The 17,598-nt window shown below is 34.5% G+C and overlaps 2 protein-coding genes across 2 annotated transcripts in view; both read right to left on the bottom strand.

The window, feature by feature from the left end:
• LOC143672943 (uncharacterized) overlaps positions 1-17,598 on the bottom strand; it is a 247,171-nt gene that overhangs the window by 145,878 nt on the left and 83,695 nt on the right. Inside the window, exon 3 of the mRNA XM_077147369.1 lies at positions 8,089-8,174. Within this exon, the coding sequence (XP_077003484.1) occupies positions 8,089-8,174 (86 nt within the window). The remainder of the gene's footprint in view (positions 1-8,088; positions 8,175-17,598) is intronic.
• Positions 10,922-14,940, bottom strand: LOC143672938 (olfactory receptor 2M4-like). Its single transcript, XM_077147364.1, has one exon. The coding sequence runs from the start codon at positions 13,003-13,005 to the stop codon at positions 12,070-12,072; it is 936 nt and encodes a 311-aa protein (XP_077003479.1). The 5' UTR covers positions 13,006-14,940; the 3' UTR covers positions 10,922-12,069.

The raw sequence follows: 17,598 nt of genomic DNA, 5'->3' as shown, positions 1-17,598 counted from the left end.
TGTTTAATCACTGCTTTTGATTAGCTATTTCAGATCATGGGATGCCAGCTCTCAGGACAGTCACTATTCCCACCCCATTTGGGCAAAGGGAACAAAGAACCTAAGGAAAATCATCTTCCTCAAAACTATGGAAAATAGTTAAAGGGCTGCATTAATTGGGCAAATGCTTTTGTTGCTGTTGTTGTTTTGGTTTTTTAAGTGCTTTAAAAAAAAACTTCAAAAGCCATAGAAGCTCCCAGCATCCTTGATGACCCACTTTCCATTGCTATCACATGAGCTGACTACTCCAAAGGGAACAGACATGGCCTCCATGGACATGATGGGATTCCTGTACATCAGAGACAATCTTTCAGTGTGAAAGACTAAGATGAGATGGGGAAAATATCTCAGATTCATCCTCCCAGATATTGTCCTGCAGGCTGAAAAAAGACTTGAGAACAAGTAGGACAGTGTACGAAACAATTTGGTGTGATCTGAGGCAAACAATTACCTGAAACAAGACACACAAGAGAACATACAGAAGGGAGTGAAAGTCTATTTCAAAGGGAGTTGAGAGGGTGAACACTCCAACTCCTATAAGCAATAAATGGTGCAGAGGGTAATTTCTAAAGCCACCAGCAAGCACATTCCCAGAAAAAGAAGCGACCTCTTGACTCTAACGAGGCTGAGATAAGGCAGAAGGGACCCTGCACTTTGCATTTGCCTTTATCTGGTTTTGATAGGAGAGTTAAGCTCTGGGGAGAAAATGAACTAAAAGAGTGTCAGTTTGTAAAGACTGAGAAAGGTATTTTCTGCTTTGGTTTGTTTGTTTCAATTTACTCCTGGCATTCAGAAAATCTCTGTTATATTGTGAGTAGGATGCAAATGTAAGGAACAGACAGCTCAGGGACTAAATCACAAAGTAAGCACTTTATAATATTAATAATTAAAGTGTGCAACAAAGAAACACAAGACAAACAAAAGAACAGGAAATGATGGCCCTTCCAAGTGAACAAGATAATAATCCTGAAAGTAAAGGACCAGACCTGGGTCTTACTGAAAAAAGAATTATAAAAATTATACTCGATGGGCTCAAAGAGATGAAGGGAAACACAGGGAAAGAACCAAAGGCTATGAGGAACATAAGAAATGAAAATGTGGGAATATCTTTGAGATTATTAATGGGGAACAAAAATAAATATGGGAGTTGAAGAACACAATAACTGAAATGAAAAATTCCTTAAAGGGTCAACAGCACACAAGAACATAGTTCTGAGAGCTGTAAGAGTAAGGGATGAATTATGTATACTAGAGTCTCAAAAACGTTAACTGCCAATTTCTCATGAGAAACCAGGAAGGTGAAAAGGAAGTGTACAAAATGTTTAATGAGCTGAAAGAAAACAATCGCCAACCAAGAATTTTATTATTGGCTTTCTTTCAAAAATGAGGCAGAGCTTAAGACCTTCACAGATAAACAAAAGCTGAGTGAGTTCATTACCTCTAGATATGCCCTGCAAGCATTGATAAAGGGAGTTTATCAAGCTGGAAGAAAAAGACACAGAGAGGGAATCAACATATCAAAAAGAAATAAAGACCTGTGTTAAGGGTAACTATATGGGTAATTATAAATGCCAGAACTATTGTATTTTATATTTTATTACATAATATTACTTATTACCTCACACAGGGGCTAAAATATCAATCCATAAAAATGATAAATCTATGGGTTTGGACATACAATGTACAAAAAGTACAAAAATGTGCAGTGATGTGGTGCATATAGGAACAGTGTCTGTATATGTTATTGAACTTAAGTATGGCTCAAATCATATATGATTTTCATAGATTTAGGATGTTAAATTTTAACCCTATAGTAACTACAAACAAATCTTAAGACTATATTCAGAATAAAATGAGGTGAGACTCATAATGGTAAACTACAAAACAAATCACATAAATATGAAGTTGACATTAATATTAGAATTGAGCATCAAAAATTACATGACTTACAAAGAAAAAATAGCAAAATTGCAGAAGAAATTCCTGCATAATCTGTAGGTATTTTAAATGTAAACAAATTGATCTCTCCAGCAAAAGGTAGACATTCGAAGTGCATATATAAAAGCATGACCCTCAATATGCTGTTTATAAGAGGCTCACCATAAGATCAAAGATACAAGTAGGTTGAAAGTGAACAGATGGAAAAAATACACTACACATGTAGTAAGCCAAAGAGAGATGAGGAAACTATACTATCAGCTAAAATAAACTTTATATCTAAAATATTATGAGAACATAGGTTATTATATTCTCATAAACAGTCAATTCAACAAGAAAACATAACAATTATAAATACATATGCATCTAGTATCAGAGTTCCAAACTACACAAATTGAACATTGATAGATTTGAAGGGAGGAATACATAACTTTATATTACCAGAAAAATACTTCAATTCACAAATTTCAATAAGGGATAGAACATTGAAACAGAAGAGTAAAAAGGAAATATAAGACTTGAATGATATTTTAAATGAATCAAAACTAACAGACATATATAGAACACTTCACCAAGAACAGCAAAATACACATTCTTCTTGAGTGCACATGGTTCATTCTCCAAGATAGTAAAAACATGTCCAAACCAGAAAACGTTTCTTCTCTGACCACAACGGAATGAAGTTAGAAATGAATAATACAGAAAAAAATGGAAAATTCATAAATATAGAGAATTAAGCAGTATGCACATAAACAAGCAATCAGCCAAAGATGAAATCTTAAGAGAATTCAGGAGTTACATTGAGAATGAAAATAAAAGCCTAATATTCCAGAATTTATGGAATCAATCAAGGACAGTGCCAAAAATGTAATTTGTAGCTAGAAATATCTGCATAAAAACAAGAAAGATCTCAAATCAGAGACCTAACATAAAAAATGGGAGATCAGGAAAAAAGAAGCAAAAGGGAGGAGATAAACAAAAATTAGAGTGGAGATCAATGAAATAGAGAATTAATAATACAGTAAAGGGGGTGGTGCAATGGGGATTCAGTGGCAGAATTCTCACCTACCATGCTGGAGACCTGGGATCAATTCCCAGAGCCTGTCCATGCCCAAAATAAAAATAAAGGGAATCAACAAAATCAAATGCTTTTTTTTGAAAATATCAATGAAATAAATAAACATTTAACTAGACTAAGAAAAAAAGAGAGAGGTTACAAACATCAGAAATGAAAATGGAGCATTACTACTAATCCTAATGAAATAAAAGTGATTAATAAGAAGACACTATGAACAAATGTGTGCCAGCAAATTCGATAACCTAAATGAAAAGGACTAATTCTTAGAGACATAAGGAAACCTACACTGACTGTAAAATAAATAGAAGCTCTCAACAGAACAACACAAGTAAAGGGACTGAATCAGGTATCAGAAACCTCCCAAAAAGGAAAGCCTCAGACTAGGTGACATCACAGATGAATTCTACCAAATATTCCAAGAAGAATTAGCACAGATCATACTCGAACTCTTCAAAAAAACTGAAAAGGAGGGTACACCCCTTAATTTATTCTATCAGTTCAACATCACCTTCACACCAAAGACAGATAAAGATACTGCATGAAAGCTACAGACCAAATATGGCTTATCTCACTTGTGCAATAAGGATCATTATAAGAAAATCAATTATGTAACATACCACATTAATAGACTAAAGAAAAAACCAAAACATCTCAATTGAAGCAGAAATATTTGGTAAAATTTAGCACCCCTTCTTTTTTAATGTTTATACCATTTTATTGAGGAATTTTGCTACTTGCTGAAATAATAATCTGGATTTGAGCATTTTGTTCTATTTCCTTATTCCCTCTCAGATGGGGAATTTCTGATTCAGTTTGCTAAAACTGATGAAGTGCAATATACCAGAAATGAGTGGGCTTTACCAACAGGGGTTCATCAGCTTAAAGCTTATAGTTCTAAAGAATGTTCAAATCAAGGCATCATCAGATGACATCTGGACTTCTCTGTCAAATGGTAGCACCCCTCCTTGATAAAACTCTAAGATTAGGTAAAAAGACAAGGATGCCCACTCTCACTACTCCACTGTTGTTCAACATTGTACTGGAAATCATAGTTACAAGAATTAAGCAAAAGAAAGAAAGAAAAGACATCTAACTTGTAAATGAAGAAGTAAAATCTTCCCTATTTACAAGTAACATGATTCAAAAATATCCTAAATTTTCTACAAAAAGTTACTAGAACTAATAAATGGATTCAGAATAGTGATGGCATACAAGATCAACATGCAAAATCAGTAGTGTTCCCATACACAAGTAATGAACAATATGAAGAAATCAGGAAAAATTCCATTTACAAAAATAAGTTAAAAAGTTAAATATCTATGACTAAAACTAACTTGGGATATAAAGGACTTGTATGTAGACATCTACAAAACATTGCTAAAAAGAAATCAAAGACCTAAATAAATGGAAGGACATTCTTGGTTCATGGATTGGAAGCCTAAAGATTGTTAAAATACCAAATCTTCCCACAGCAGTTTGCAAATTCAATAAATTTTGATCAAAATTCCAACAGTGTTCTTTGCAGAAATGGAAAAACAAACCATCAAATTTATATGGAAGTGTAAGGCACCCCAAATAGAGAAGCCATACTGAAAACGAAGAAAGAAGTTGGAGAACTCACACTTCCTGATTTTAAAACTTATTAGAAAGTCATAGTAAACAAAAAAGCATGATATTGGCACAAGCATAATTGTAGAGAAAAATTGAATCAAATTGAGGGTTCAAAAATCAAACTTCTCATTTACAGTCAGCTGATTTTTGGCAAGTATACTAAGTCCATTCAATTGGGAAAGAATAGTTTCTTCAACAAGTGGGGCTAGAAAAATTGGAGATGAATATGCAAATGAATGAAAGTGGACCCCTACCTAACACCCTGACGAAAAATTAATCAAAACACCTCAAATACCTAAATATATCAATCATAACAATAAAATTCCTAGAAGAAAATTTAGGGAAGCATCTTCAGGTCCTTGTATTAGGCAATAGTTTCTTAGCCTTACACTCAGAGCCTAAGTAGGAAAAGAATAAATAAATAAATAGAACCTTTTGGAAATTAAAAAAATTAAACTAATGTTTGTGCATAAAAGGACTTTATCATAAAAATTAAAAAGTTTACCAAAAATGAGAAAATATGTGGAAACTGAATATCCAATAAGGGTTCGATATCCAGAATATGTAAATAAATCATATCACTCAAAAACAATAAGGAAAGTAACCCAATTAAAAATGGACAAAAGTCTTGAAGAGAAATTGCCACAAGAAGATACACAAGATAGCACATAAAAAGAATTGCAGCATCATCAGACATTAGGGAAATGTAATTCAAAACCACAAAGAAATAGTATTTGATACCCACTGAAATGACTATTATTTCAATATCTGAGAATGATAAGTCTTAGAGAAGATGTGGAGAAACAGAAGCATTCATTCATTGTTGTTGGGGATTTAAATTGGTGCAGCCCTTTTGGAATACAGCTTGGAAGTTCCTCAAAAAGTTAAGTATAGAGTTATCACAAGACCTGACAATCCCACTTCTAGGTATATAACTACATGATTTGAATGCAGGGATTCTAACAGATATTTAAACACTGATTTTCATAATGGTGTTAGTCACATTTTCCAAAAAATTGAAGCAACTCAGTTGCCACTTCACGTGATGAATGAATAAACAAAATATGGTTTATACACAACATATGAAGACATGATGTTGAGTGAAATAAAGCAGGCACAAAGAAATAATTTGCATGAACTTACTGACATGAAATAATAATAAGAAGCAAACTCCTGGAGTCAGAAGCTAGAATATATGTTAGCCAGGGTAAAGAGGGAGGGGTAGGGAATGGGGAGTTAATGCTTATATTGTCAGAGTTCACAGTGATGGAAAAGTTTTGGTAATGAATGGTCATAATGGTAGAACAACACTGTAAAAGTAATTAACTGCACTTAATTATATATTTGACAGTGGTGAAAAGGGGAGAATTTTAGGTTGTATATATGTTACTAGAATAAAATAAAAAAAAGAAACCATAGGAATATACAATACAATGATTCAACCCTCATGTATAACAGGGCCTATAGTCAATAGTACAAACAGAAAAAGATTCTTTCATCAATTGTAAGAAATGTATCACACTAATGCAAGGAGTTAATAATAGGATGGATATGTGGTAGCTAAGTGTTTCACATATGATTTTTCTCTAAATATACAACTTCCCTAATAAAAATAAAAGCAAAATATGTATTTCCCATATTAATTTGCAAAAAGTATAAAGAATTTCATCATTAATAAGAGTCACTAAATCTCATAAGTACTTAAAGAATTCTCTCAGTTCATTTTAGAAGCAATACTGAAAGTAATAACTGGCTACAAAATATTTTGAGTATTCTAAAATTACCAATTTCCAATTATTGATGATTAATATTATCTTACTAAAATAAATTAGATTATATTGATGTTTACTCAATGATGCATTATCTTGTTTCTGGACTACGTAATTAGACTCTTCAGTTAGAAGTGAGACACCTACAATAAAGCTTTTGCAAACTACTATTTGTCCCCATAGCAACTCATTGTGCATTCAAAACCCAGTCACACCAGAGTTATCAATGAATAGGGCACATCCAATGCTTGCCTAGCTCTTTAGTTTGCACATGAATTTAATTCTTCCAGAATTCCACTTCAAATGCTTTTCAGAAATATCATTATTCATGCAAAAGTAAGGAAGTCACCCCAATAGTCCCATGGAATTTTAACCTGGGGAAAGCCTGTCAGGTGACTTCATGCACCAAAACAATGAAAATATAATTTGGAAGTAAATAATGGTGAGTCAATAATGTGTCAGGCAATCATGAAGGAAATAATCTTCAGTAAAGATGTTCATAAATATATGATAGTGTTTTAAAAAGGAGAGTGACATTCAAATGCTAATCATTAACATGTCAAAAAATGACAGTTATGTGAAAAAAAACAATGTTGACACTAATAATGAGGAACTTTGAAAATGGAATTCAGAAAACAATTATTTTATGATAGCAAAAATGAAAAATATACTGATAAATTTAATAAAGTAAGTGTACAGCTTACACACCAAAAATGACAAAACATTTCTGAAAGAAATAAAGGAGGCATAAAAATGCAAATGGCATAGTATCTATTAACTTAGAGAACTAATAATTTTAAGCTGGAAAAACTCCCAAAATTGATCTGTAAATGCAACCCAATCCCTGTCATTTTTGCAGAAACTGACAAGTGGATCCAAAAATTCATATGGATATTCAAGGAATACAAAGTTATAAAAACAATCTTTAAAAAGTTAAAAACTAAAATAATATTGAACAAAAGCAGACAAGATTAACATTTCTTTATTTCTAAACTTACTACAAATATGTGATTATCAAGACAGTGAAGTACTAGCATAAGATACAAAAAACTGACATAATAGATTTGAGCCTAGAAAAAAAATGCATTGCTCTCTGTTTATTTTTTTATTTTAATTCAATTTTATTGAGGTATGTTCAAACACCATACAAACCATACAAAGTATACAATCAGTCGTTCACAGTATCATCACAGAGTTTTGCATACATTATCATTTTCAATATTAGAACATTTTTATTACTCCAGTAAAGAAATAAAAAGTAGTAAGAAAACCCAAATCCCCAAAACCCATTGTCCTTCCCCTATTATTGACTCATAGTATTGGTGTGGAATATTTGTTACTATCAAGGTAAAGTATTAACATATTACAAATTTTTATGTGTTCTAAAACAATGTAATAAGTCAGAGTAGTGTATTAAAAATTGGTGCTGGGAAAACTGGATAACCACATGCAAAATAATAAATTTAGGAGACTGTCTGATTAAGATGGTGTAGTGAGAAGATTCAGGGTTTTGTTCCCACACAGAAGCTTTGAAGAACAAATGGAAAGTGGCTGGAATATCTTTCTGAGAGCTCCAGAAAAACAGCTGTAATAGGGTAAGTGTGGAATCAAGAAAATGGCAAATTAAAATGGTAAGATCTCATGGTGCCTTACCTTGCTGTCCTTCTTATCCTCCCCTCTTCATCAAGGAAGCTGCCAACACAGATGCCCGGTCTGGTTCCAGAGGGATCAGTATAACCCTGAACAGACAGTGGGTAAATGTAAATCTGGCCCAATCTGTGTGAGAGTGGTCTGAGGGTCACAGGGTTGCTATCATGGAACTTGTCCTGCTTGTAGAAGCAGCTCACAGCACTCTCATACAGAGAACTCTGGAGGACAGTCAACTCATGGCTTTGTGAGACAAGTGATGGCTTACTGTAGCACATAAAGTACAGTGTCCAGGACCGTAAGGACCATTTCCTAGGGAAGAAGGAATATTCCCATCTGTGCAAATGCAGAATTCCCAAGGCCATGCACATGTGCCCAATACAAGAAGCATGTACAGGAAGGAACACAGAAGCCCCTCCTCTTTTTGGTATCAAGGAGATCTATAAAATCATTGTATGGATATTCTCTGAATGAGAGCACTCCCACAGGCAATTAGTAAATACAACAAAAGCATGCTGTTTGGTTAGCTCCTAGCACTAAAAAAAAGCTTTCTTATATTACTAGCTGGATTAAAAAGCTGAAGGAATGCCTCCGAGTCTAAATTCCAATGACACATTAAAATATCAAAATGTCCAGGTTTAAACAAAATATTATAAAACATACAAAAAAGAAGAAGAAGAAACGTCCAAGAGAAAGAAAAGATGAAGCATTAGAATCCATCCATGACAGGACCATATCATGGACAAAGACTTTAGAAAAAGGGTTCCAGATATACTCAAAGACATAAGGAGAAACATTTAGTGAGACAAAAAGCTAAAGGATATCAGGAAAATGACAGGTTACACAAAGAGAAAATTATGAAAAAAGACACAGAAATAATGAAAAGGAATCAAAGAGACCTGAAGATCACAGAAGGTAACAGAAATTTTTAAATTCCTCAGAGGATTTCAATAGCAGATATGAGCTGGCATAAGGTATCAATATACTTGAAGATAAGACAATTGAAATCATTTGTTGTGAGGAAGAGGAAGAAGAAAGTACAAAGATAAATGAATTGACCCTTAGGAACCTGTACAACATTTCAAGCATGAATATATCCATTGTGGGAATCTCAGAAGTAGAAAAAAGAAATAAAAAGGCAGATAATATATTCAAATAATTAAAGGCTTAAGTCTTCCCAAATTTAATGAAAGACATGAATACATGCATCCAAGTGGCTAAATGAACCCCAAACAGAAATAAACTCAAATAGATAAACACTGACATCTTACTATAATCAAATCATTGAATGCTAAAGATAGAGATGATAGTGAGCTAACTAGCTGGCTACATGGATTAATAGATATGCGGATAGAGAGAATGATATAATGTGGCAAATTGTTAAAATTAGTGAATCTGGATATCTGGGGGTATAGGAGTATTTTAGAATGTTCTGTTATGGTGTTTGCATTATTTTTGTTAGTACCCTATAAATGTGAGTGCATTTCAAAATTAAAAGGTTAAAAATAAGAATGAATGGCTGTGAAAGGATAGCCCAGTCGTAGAATTTGTGTCTGAGAAGCAGGACACCTGAGTTTGATTCCTGGCACCTGCTCATGCCAAAAATAAATAAATAAATAAAAATAAGAATGAAGTGGGAACTCTATTTCACACTATACACAAAAATAAACTCAAATTGGATCAATGGTCTAAATATGAGAGCTAAAACTATAAAACTCTTTAAAAGAAAAGAGAGAAGTAAATCTTTGTGACTTTAGTTTGGAGAATGATTTCTTAGATATAACACTAGAATCATAAGCCACAGCAGAAATAATTAATATTGTACTACATCAAACTTAAAACTTTTGAGATTCTAAAGGCACCATCAATAAGTAAAAAGACAACATTCAGAAAGAAAGAAAGTATTTGCAAATAATTTATCTGGTATGGATTTAATATCCATAATACATAAAGAACTCTGACAACACAATAATTCAAATACAATGAATTCCAAATGATTTGAATAGATGTTTTCCAAAAAATTGGGAAATATGCACATAAAAAGTTGTCCAACATCATTAGCCATTATGGAAATGCAAACCAAATCCAAATGTGATACCACTTCATACCCACTAGAAGGGCTATAACCAAAGCCAAAGAAAATAAATAACATCATAAACAACATGAAAAATGAGGAAAAAGTGCTTGAAAGGGTGTGTAGAAGTAGGTACTCTTATACACCACTGGTAGAAATTATCTACAGCTACTGTGGAAAACATTTTTGTATTTTGATGATTTTGCATTTGAACAATTTTGTCAAAAATTATACATGGAGTTAGCATAGGACTCAGCAATCCACTTTAGGGATTTCACTCGAGAAATTTGAAAACATAGGTTCATGCAAAAATCTGTATGTTAGTGTTCATCACAGAATTTTTTGTTTTAAATAAAAAGTAGAAACACCTGAAATGTACATTAATTTATGAATGAACAACAACATGTGGTGTAACATTACAAAAAATATCATTCAGCAATATAGAGGAATTTAGCTCTAATAAAATGCTTCAACATGGGAAATCCTTGAAAACATAAGGGTAAGTGAAAGAAGGCAGTCACTAAAAGTCACATATTGTATAATTTCATTTATATGAAATATCCAGAATAGGGAAAATGAAAAAGTTAGAAAATAGATTAGTGATAATCAGGGGCTGAAAGCAGAGGAAATGTGAAATGACTACTAATTCTATAACTTTTCTGTTTGAAATGATGAAAATATTTTGAAATTAGTCACAATGAAAAATTATTTGATATTCTAAAATATTAAAAAATGACTATGATTAGTACAGTTTAAACAGGTGAATTTAAGGTATGTGAATTTCATTTCAAATACAAACAAACAATCACCACAATGAGAATATTCTATTTGCCTCAAAATATCTATAGTGCTCTAAAGGATGCAACAGTTTATAATTCACTGTACATGTTCTTAAAAGATAAAATCAAATTTAGTTAAAAACAGTTATATAGAAAGAGAATGTTAAAAATAAATAACTATTGTAGTGAAATTATGTATTTATAAATAAAACAAGGCAGCTCCCATAGAGCTGGAAATCATTTTGTTTCAAGGATTCAGAGGATCTAAAAATTTGAAGTGCAACCCATGATAACAATTTCCTTACATCAAGGATTTCATCAAACAGTTGGCATCAGTTACATATTAAAATAATATGTTTTAAGAGATTTAGAGGCCACAAACTCTTCAAGTAAAACTTTGCCAGTTCCTATATAATGGATAAAAACTTTTGTGTGATAATTATTAAGGAACATTTTGTAAGTTATATAAAAATTTTGATTAATAACTGCAGGAAATGATAGTGCCCATTTTTTTCAATAAAGATGATGAATATGAAGTTTGTGCAGTCAAAACAAGTAGATTCCGTTATCTAGAATCATTATATTATCCACTTGTCAAAGAAAGGCTAAAAGTATTAGTCATTTTGTACAGCTATTTTAAAGACACGAAATTTGATGCAAAACTGTGCTGATACTTAACTTCCCATACTTAAATACTAGGTAATTAAGCTGAGAAGAGCTAGGAATAAAACAGTCAATAACCAAGAATAGAGATGAAACTGAAGAAAAGTACTGGCAGTTAGTAATCAGCAAACAAAGACACATCTCAACAAAAACAGTGAAATAACTCCAACCCTTACTTTTGGATGGAGCAAAGACCATTCATTCAAACAGCTGATTTGAAAGGCAAGTATTCTAAGGTTAGATAACACCCATGGTAAAAACCAGTGACATAAGAAAAATTCACATTGGTGAAGCAGTATATGTTAATATTTAGATACTACTTACTTATGATTTGTCTATAATATTATGCAAATTTTTAATTTGAAAAAGATCAGAGGAAAGATACAGACTAGCAGGATGAATGTTTCAAGTATTCCCAGTTTCCATGGTGGGCTGTTAATAAAGCAGGAAATAAAAAGATTTTCAATAGAGTTACAATAACTTTCCTTTTCCCAACAGCTTCTTAAGACCCCTAGATACCTCTTTGTTTCGGAAGCTGTAGATCAGGGGGTTCAGTATGGGTGTGAGGATGGCATAAAAGGCTGACACCATCTTGTCCTGGTCAGGGATATGCTTTGAGGCTGGTCTCATGTACATGAACATGGCAGCACCATAGTAGAGCCCAAGCACAGCCAGGTGGGAGGAGCAAGTGGTGAAGGCCTTGTGACGGCTTTCCCTAGAGCCCATGTGGATGACAGCTTGAAGGACATGGGAATAGGAAATGATAATAACTGAGACTGGGAAGATTAGCATCACTACACAGCAAATGAAAAGCAGTTTTTCAAAGAAAGAGGTATCTGTGCAGGATAGAGGTAGAAGGGCAGCAACATCACAGAAAAAGTGATGAATTTCCAGAGATCTGCAGTAAGTGAATGACAAGGCAGCTGCAAGCACAATGATACCGTCAAGACACCCCAGGATCCAGGAAGTAACAGTCATGAGCACACACAGTTTCTGATTCAAGAGGATGGTGTATCGGAGAGCGTGGCATATAGCCACATAGCAGTCATAAGCCATGACAGCCAACAGGAAACATTCAGCCCCAAGCAGGGACACATAAAAGAGTACCTGTGTCCCACAATTTGCCAGAGAGATGCACTTCTTGCCAGACAAGTAGTTGAAGACCATTTTGGGCACTGTGGTGCAAATAAGCATGAGATCCATGAGAGAGAGTTGGCTTAGGAGGAAGTACATGGGGCTATGGAGTTGGGTGTCCTGGTAGATGAGGAGAACCATGGCAGTGCTACCCATGAAGGCCACTGTGAAGATGCCCAGAACCAGATAGAAAAGGAAGATGTTGATGGTATTGTGATTGAAGATTCCCAGTAGCACAAAGTCAGGGGTGAATGTCTGATTTCTCAACTTCATGATGGCTATTTTGTCTTATCTAGAAGTTGCAGAGAAGGCAGCTGCTTATTTATTATTTCAGGAAAATGTTTTTGAATGCATACCATGGGTAAGACCCTCTACCAGGCAATGCACATGACAAATCAAATATTTTCACTAGTCTTCATTTTCAAGCAGTTTACTTATAGTAACAGTTATTTGAATTGATCTCATATTTTCCTGTTTTTTCTATCATTAATCCTTCACAGAGACCAATGTAAGAAGTGTTTTCTATTTTACAGAGAAGAAAACTGAATCATAACTTATTAAAATATTGACAGTTTCACAGTCAGTATAGGCTTGTATTTCACAAGTCCAGTGTAAGATAGTATGGGATCAGTGCACCCTGTCATGACATGTATTCAACTTTATTCGGAAAAATTTACTAGTCTACATTTTATACTCTCCACTTCATAACAAGCTCTAGAACCTGTCTAATCTAACCACTAGCTCAATATTTTCTTATAAAAAAGACACACTGACTTCCGAAGAAGATGGCGGCTTAGTAAGATGCGCGGGTCTTAGTTCCTCCTCCAGAACAGCAACTAAAGAAACAGAAACAATACAAAACAGCTCCCGGAGCCATGACAGAGGCCAAAAAGACAGCGTACCCCATTCTGGAATGGCTGAACGGGCAGGGAGAATCCGCTGCGGTGAGATCACTGAGGGGCGCGCGCTTCCCCGGGCCGGGGCGGCTGGTGACCAGGGTCCCTTCCACACACGTGGCTTCCTGGTCCGACTGGGAACATTGGATAGCGGGGCCCTCCCACCACGCTTGGAGTCTCGGGCCGGCTGGGCAATTTGGACCGGCACTTCCCCAAGCTGCGGTGGCCAGTGCCTCCCCCTCCACGCATGGTTTCCCGGGCCGACTGCGAGATTTGGATTGGCATTCCCCAAGCTGCTTCAGCTGGTGACCCACCCCCACAGTGAGAGTTTTCAAAGTTAAAGGAGCCACAGCAGCTTTTACTGGTGGGACCCGCAGACAGACGAGCGCCATGAGCGCCGCCTACTGGGCAGGATAAGAAAAACAGAGCCCAGAGATTTCACAGAAAAATCTTTCAACCAGCTGGGTCCCACACCCAGGGAAATCTGATTAAATGCCCAGACAACAGCAAAAAATAACGGATCATGCTCGGAAAATTGAAAATATGGCCCAGTCAAAGGAACAAACCAATAGTTCAAATGAGATAGAGGAGCTGAGACAACTAATGCTGAATATACAAACAGAAATGGAAAATCTCTTCAAAAACCAAATCAATAAACTGAGGGAGGACATGAAGAAGACATGGACTGAACAAAAAGAAGAAATAGAAAATCTGAAAAAACAAATCACAGAACTTATGGGAGTGAAGGACAAAGCAGAAAAGATGGAAAAAACAATGGATATCTACAATGGTAGATTTAAAGAGACAGAAGCTACAATTAGTGAACTGGAGGATGGAATATCTGAATTCCAAAAAGAAACAGAAACTATAGGGAAAAGAATGGAAAAACTTGAGCAGGGGATCAGGGAACTGAAGGACAATATGAAGCACACAAATATACGTGTTGTGGGTGTCCCAGAAGGAGAAGAGAAGGGAAAAGGAGGAGAAAAACTAATGGAAGAAATTATCACTGAAAATTTCCCAACTCTTATGAAAGACCTAAAATTACAGATCCAAGAAGTGCAGTGCACCCCAAGGAGAATAGACCCAAATAGGCGTTCTCCAAGACACTTACTAGTTAGAATGTCAGAAGTCAAAGAGAAAGAGAGGATCTTGAAAGCAGCAAGAGAAAAACAATCCATCACATACAAGGAAAACCCAATAAGACTATGTGTAGATTTCTCAGCAGAAACCATGGAAGCTAGAAGACAGTGGGATGATATATTTAAATTACTAAAAGAGAAAAACTGCCAACCAAGACTTCTATATTCAGCAAAATTGACCTTCAAAAATGAAGGAGAAATTAAAACATTTACAAACAAAAAGTCACTGAGAGAATTTGTGACCAAGAGACCAGCTCTGCAAGAAATACTAAAGGGAGCACTAGAGTCAGATATGAAAAGACAGAAGAGAGAGGTATGGAGAAGAGTCTAGAAAGAAGGAAAATCAGATATGATATATATAATACAAAAGGCAAAATGGTAGAGGAAAATATTATCCAAACAGTAATAACACTAAATGTTAATGGACTGAATTCCCCAATCAAAAGACATAGACTGGCAGAATGGATTACGACCCAGCAATACCACTGCTAGGTATCTACTCAAAGGACTTAAGGGCAAAGACACAAACGGACATTTGCACACCAGTGTTTATAGCAGCATTATCTACAATTGCAAAGAGATGGAAACAGCCAAAATGTCCATCAAAAGACAAGTGGCTAAACAAACTGTGGTATATACATACGATGGAATATTATGCAGCTTTAAGACAGAATAAACTTATGAAGCATGTAATAACTTGGATGGACCTAGAGAACATTATGCTGAGTGAGTCTAGCCAAAAACCAAAGGACAAATACTGTATGGTCCCACTGATGTGAACCAACATTCGAGAATCAACTTGGAATATATCATTGGTAAGAGAGACCAGCAGGAGTTAGAAACAGGGTAAGATAATGGGTAATTGGAGCTGAAGGGATACAGACTGTGCAACAGGACTAGATACAAAAACTCAAAAATGGACAGCACAATAATACCTAATCGTAATGTAACTATGTTAAAACACTGAATGAAGCTGCATCTGAACTATAGTTTTTTGTTGTTGTTGTTGTTTGTTTGTTTGTATCTTTTGTTTTTTTTTCTTTTTCCTTTATATATATATATTTAATTATTGTTATTACTGTAATTTTCTTCTCTATATTAACATTCTATATCTTTTTCTGCTGTTTTGCTAGTTCTTTTCCTAAATCGATGCAAATGTACTAAGAAAGGATGATCATACATCTATGTGATGGTATTAAGAATTACTGAGTGCATATGTAGAATGGAATGATTTCTAAATGTTGTGTTAATTTCTTTTCTTTTTTTAATTAATAAAAAAAATTTTTTAAAAAAGACATACTTTTCTTTTCTGAGAATAATTTTGTTTCTCCCAATATATGTGAGAAGGGGCCAGTCATATTTGGGAAAAAAATCTTTCCATCACAACAAAATGTTATAAATTGAACATGATAAATATCTGAGGGACAAAAGAAAATCCTTCCATGATCCTTAAAAGTTTCACTTCCCTGTGCTATTTTGGATACTGATGGAGTCTGTTTCATCACAGTGAATACAGGTGTGACTGTGTAAAATACCTGCTTCACAATAGCCAGAGATGGAGGTTTGTTTGTGTGATGTGTAGGTCACTGTGAAAAATGAGCCAGATTAATATTTAATCAGCAAATATCAAAGAGATATTAAAATGGTTTAAGCTGTGATGCGAAGCTTCAGAATTCCTATGAATCAAGTTTGCCTTTAAGGGGATCTCTCAACCCTAAAAGAACAGATGTATTGGAAGGTTTAGGACTATGCAAACTAGAGAGGACATATCTGAAGCTGCCTTGGGTAATTTGAGTAAAGACAAGGCAGTGACAATGGAGTAAGGAAAGGACAGGTTGGAGTATAACCAACTCTCAGGTTGTAGCAAATAGCTATCAATTACTGTCTCTAGCCTTCATTGTTATGCTCCATCTCTAATACACCACACTATTTGGATAGTTCCCAAGAATAATTTTGCCACAAATTTAGAAAAGCCCCTACAAAAAATTCTCCTGGACTTCCAGACATGAAGGCCTGAAATACTCTAACATGTTGTTTCCTTACATACTTAATAATGTCTTTTTTATTATATCATTGTTGTTTTAGTACAATCATATTTGGTATAACAGGATCACACTTTCTGATACCAATAGGTATTTTTTGATGATCATTTACCCTGGTGAGGGATTATAATTGTTGTCTAGACTTTCTTCCATTAAAAATATTAAGCACATAGTAACTTTCAAAATGTTTGCTATAAAAGATAATTCAACTATCTTTTCTCTCTTACATAGCCTCATATTCCCTGGCTTAAATGCCAATACATCAAGCTTTTTCTATTTTATATCAGCAAGTTGGAAAATAGTGTATATCAAACCAAATAATACCCCACCCAGATTATTAAGAACTACTCTGTAAGCTACTCCTTAGAGCTTTGTGTAAACTATACCTGTCATAGCACTCTATTTTCTATGAAAATTTAGCTTTTGTAGCTGACACTTTCCCCTGAAAATTCTAATTGTGTATTGATATAGTAAATAAATTCTACCATTATACACAAATGAAGAACACTCTATACAGTAGGAAAAGAAATTATTAGTGACATTTGGTTTGTTTTAATGACACAGAAAAAAAGACATAACATTAATATTCATTCCCAGTCTACCTTTTGAGCATACGAGAATAACTACAAGAGGTCTAAGGAAATGTAGCCCATTGTGGTTGGGCATCCTCAAAAAGTCCCATGACAACCCAAGTCTCCACTCTCCAGTTGAATTTTAGTTTATACTCTCTTCCCCTTCATCTCCATTCATATTATATAATCTCTAATCACTAGGCTTTCTGTAATT

Source organism: Tamandua tetradactyla, assembly GCF_023851605.1.
Source record: "Tamandua tetradactyla isolate mTamTet1 chromosome 22 unlocalized genomic scaffold, mTamTet1.pri SUPER_22_unloc_2, whole genome shotgun sequence".
Lineage (NCBI taxonomy): Eukaryota > Metazoa > Chordata > Mammalia > Pilosa > Myrmecophagidae > Tamandua > Tamandua tetradactyla.
The sequence above is the reverse complement of the archived record's forward strand: the minus strand, read 5'-3'. Positions and strand labels throughout refer to the sequence as shown.

Bases quoted from the DNA above. Each gene is read 5' to 3' on its own strand.
- LOC143672938 (XM_077147364.1), bottom strand. From the start codon at position 13,005: ATGAAGTTGAGAAATCAGACATTCACCCCTGACTTTGTGCTACTGGGA.